At 53.6% G+C, this 2724-nt stretch overlaps 1 protein-coding gene across 1 annotated transcript; it reads left to right on the top strand.

The window, feature by feature from the left end:
* Window positions 1-256: 256 nt before the first annotated feature.
* Window positions 257-853, top strand: LOC135376101 (uncharacterized). Its single transcript, XM_064608674.1, has one exon. It carries the CDS (start codon window positions 257-259, stop codon window positions 851-853), a length of 597 nt encoding a protein of 198 aa, XP_064464744.1.
* The last annotated feature ends 1871 nt before the right edge of the window (window positions 854-2724 follow it).

Here is a 2724-nt window from a genome sequence, read left to right as displayed (position 1 = left end):
TCCCCGTGCCCGAAGCCCGTTTAGGGCACATCCACATCGACCTCGTCGGTCCCCTTCCACCTTCTTCGGGTAACACCTACCTTCTAACATGTGTTGACCGGTTTTCCCGATGGCCCGAAGCTTACCCCATTCCCGACATTACCGCCGCTACTGTCTGTGGTGCATTTCTCACCACATGGGTATCCCGGTTCGGTGCGCCAGCCACTATCACCACTAACCGCGGTCGCCAATTTACTTCCCGCCTTTTCGCCGAGGTATGCAGATTCCTGGAAGCCCAGCACGTCTCACCACTGCATATCATCCCTGCTCTAACGGGCTCGTGGAGAGGCTCCATAGACAGCTCAAGGCAGCCCTGAAGACCTCTGAGTTTCCGGAACGTTGGTCCGAGCACTTTCCCCTGGTTCTGCTCGGTATCCGCAGCGCCATCAAAGACTGCGGTGTTTCCGAAGCAGATTTGCTGTACTGCGGCCCCTTTCGCCTTCCCGGTGAATTCTTCACTCCCGGCGCACCTCAGCCTCTGCCCGACCCGCAAGATTTTGCCACCCGGCTCTCCTCATCCTGTGCCATCCTGCGGGCGCCGTCTTACCGACCCTCATCCGATCGTCGCATCTTTGTGCACCCCGACCTGGCAACGCCGACACATGTCTTCGTACGGCACGACGGCCATCGGCAGCCCCTGCAGAACCCATACGACGGCCCCTACCTCGTCCAAAGTCGCCGTCCGAAATCCTTCACCCTCCTCATCAACGGGCGCTCCGAGGTGGTTTCAACGGATCGCGTTATGCCCGCGTACATGGACATCCCGTCTTGTGCAGCGTTTTCAGCCCCGTCTCTCCGGTCCCCTCCCCCGTGACTCCGGTTTCGTCCCCGTCTCGCCGGGTGCACTGGGACTCGGAACCGCCTACCTCCCTTCGGCTTTTGACCCTTTTTGTGTGCTCGCTCTCCGTGCTTCTAGAAGGGGGAGCCTGTAGCGCCACCGCCATCTAACGATGGTCACGGTCCTCGAGGACTGCTTCTTCTCTCTCGAGCTGTCTGTTCCTTTCGGGCAGTGCCGAAGTGGCACCGCGCAGTAAACACTGTTTTTCCCCTTCTGTCGGAGTCTAGTGTGGACTATAGTTTACTCAGGCTTCCACATCCTCAATATCTTAATGTTGCTTTACTTATTTAATTTTTCCACGTACATCTAGCGTCATATGAATGTGCCTGCGACAGCACTGTGAGACGCAATATGTACAAACAGAGAAATTAGAAGTAAGAGAATCGCTTGTTTTTTGAACACCGAAATATCCAATGTTTCAGTGAACGTATTTGTATTGAAATTAGTATGACAAGAATTGACAAGTGTATTTTAAAAGTATGTAATCTCATCCGTAATCACTTCGAGTATAGCCGTTGCATGCAATGTCGTATTATCGAAGTATAATTATAATATTGTCGTATATTTTTGTACAACATTGCATCTTTATGTTGTGATACCTCATTGTTAGGGTAAGACATATCCCGGCGTCGGGAACTTGGCGCCCCCATCGCCCGGCAGCAGCCGCAGTAGTCCCCTCCTGCACCCACAGTTGGGTCGTCGCAGGAGGAAGACCCCCACGTATAGCTGTGCGTGGCTTTCCCGTGTCTGGGGAAAGGGGGATCCTGGCAGTTGAGTGGACTCGGAGGTTTGATTGGACTCTTCGGGGCCCCTCCGGGAAAACAACACACTGCTTTGGCCCCTGCTTCCCATAGACGGGTGGTCCTGGAAGGCCCGGCCAGGGCTATTCAGCTACTCGGCATCTCGCTTTTCATTCCTTTTTCTTTCTTCTTCTCTTCCTCTATCTCTTCTCCTTCTCATATTCTTTGGCGGCAAGTCTCAACCTTGGGCAGTCTTAAAAGGAAAGCATGAGTTTAATGCGTTGAGGGTGAGAGTGGGGCACAGAAGAATGAGATTGCACGACTGAGTTCACAGGCTGTTCATCAGACCTGAATCGGTCAAGAAAGTCAGAACTGCTTTGGTCACAGACCGCTGTGTCTGATGTCGTACTGGGCCGAGCACAGTGGCCAGAAAAAAGTCCGTGCCCCGCAGCTCGACTAGGCGTCGTCTCAGCGTGGCTCGAGGGGTGTCGAATCTGTGACAGTCGAGGAGAAGGTGTGGAACATCAGCTTCAACAGCGCAGGTGAGGCATCTGGGCGACTGGAGAAAACCCATTTTACAGAGAAGTAGAGGAGACCGGAGATGGTCGTTCAGTCGGACAGCATCCTCTTGAAACTGCCGAGTGTGTTATGACGGAGTCGCTGTGTCTGTAACCGACATGATGAGGCTGAAAGTGGTAGGAGACAGTTATTGGAGGTACCGTCCCCATGTGCCCGACGTGCTAAGGCGTCTGCGCGGGTGTTTCCGTGCAGGCCGGTGTGACTGGGTACCCATTGGAAACACAGGCTATGACCAAAGGATAGAAGTCGGTTGTATATTGCGACTATCATGGTGTCCAGGCCGCCGATTGTGCTGGAACAATAATCTGCTAGAACTTCTAGCGCCACCTTACTTTCCGTGAACACAACACAAGCGCCAGGCGCTGATACCGGTATGTGGTTCAACGCGGTCAGTATGGCGAAGAGCTCGGACTCAGTAGATGACGTTTCGTAGGGGAGCTTGTGCGCCAGTTCAAGATTTTCATGTGGCACATAAAAGGCTGCAGTGGATCCGCCTTGAGACACTGATCCATCAATGTACACAGGGAG

The sequence above is a fragment of the Ornithodoros turicata genome, unplaced genomic scaffold (assembly GCF_037126465.1).
Source record: "Ornithodoros turicata isolate Travis unplaced genomic scaffold, ASM3712646v1 ctg00001032.1, whole genome shotgun sequence".
NCBI lineage: Eukaryota > Metazoa > Arthropoda > Arachnida > Ixodida > Argasidae > Ornithodoros > Ornithodoros turicata.
Note: the sequence above shows the minus strand (reverse complement) of the source record. Positions and strands in the feature narration are given on the sequence as shown.

Bases quoted from the DNA above. Each gene is read 5' to 3' on its own strand.
- LOC135376101 (XM_064608674.1), top strand. From the start codon at position 257: ATGCAGATTCCTGGAAGCCCAGCACGTCTCACCACTGCATATCATCCC.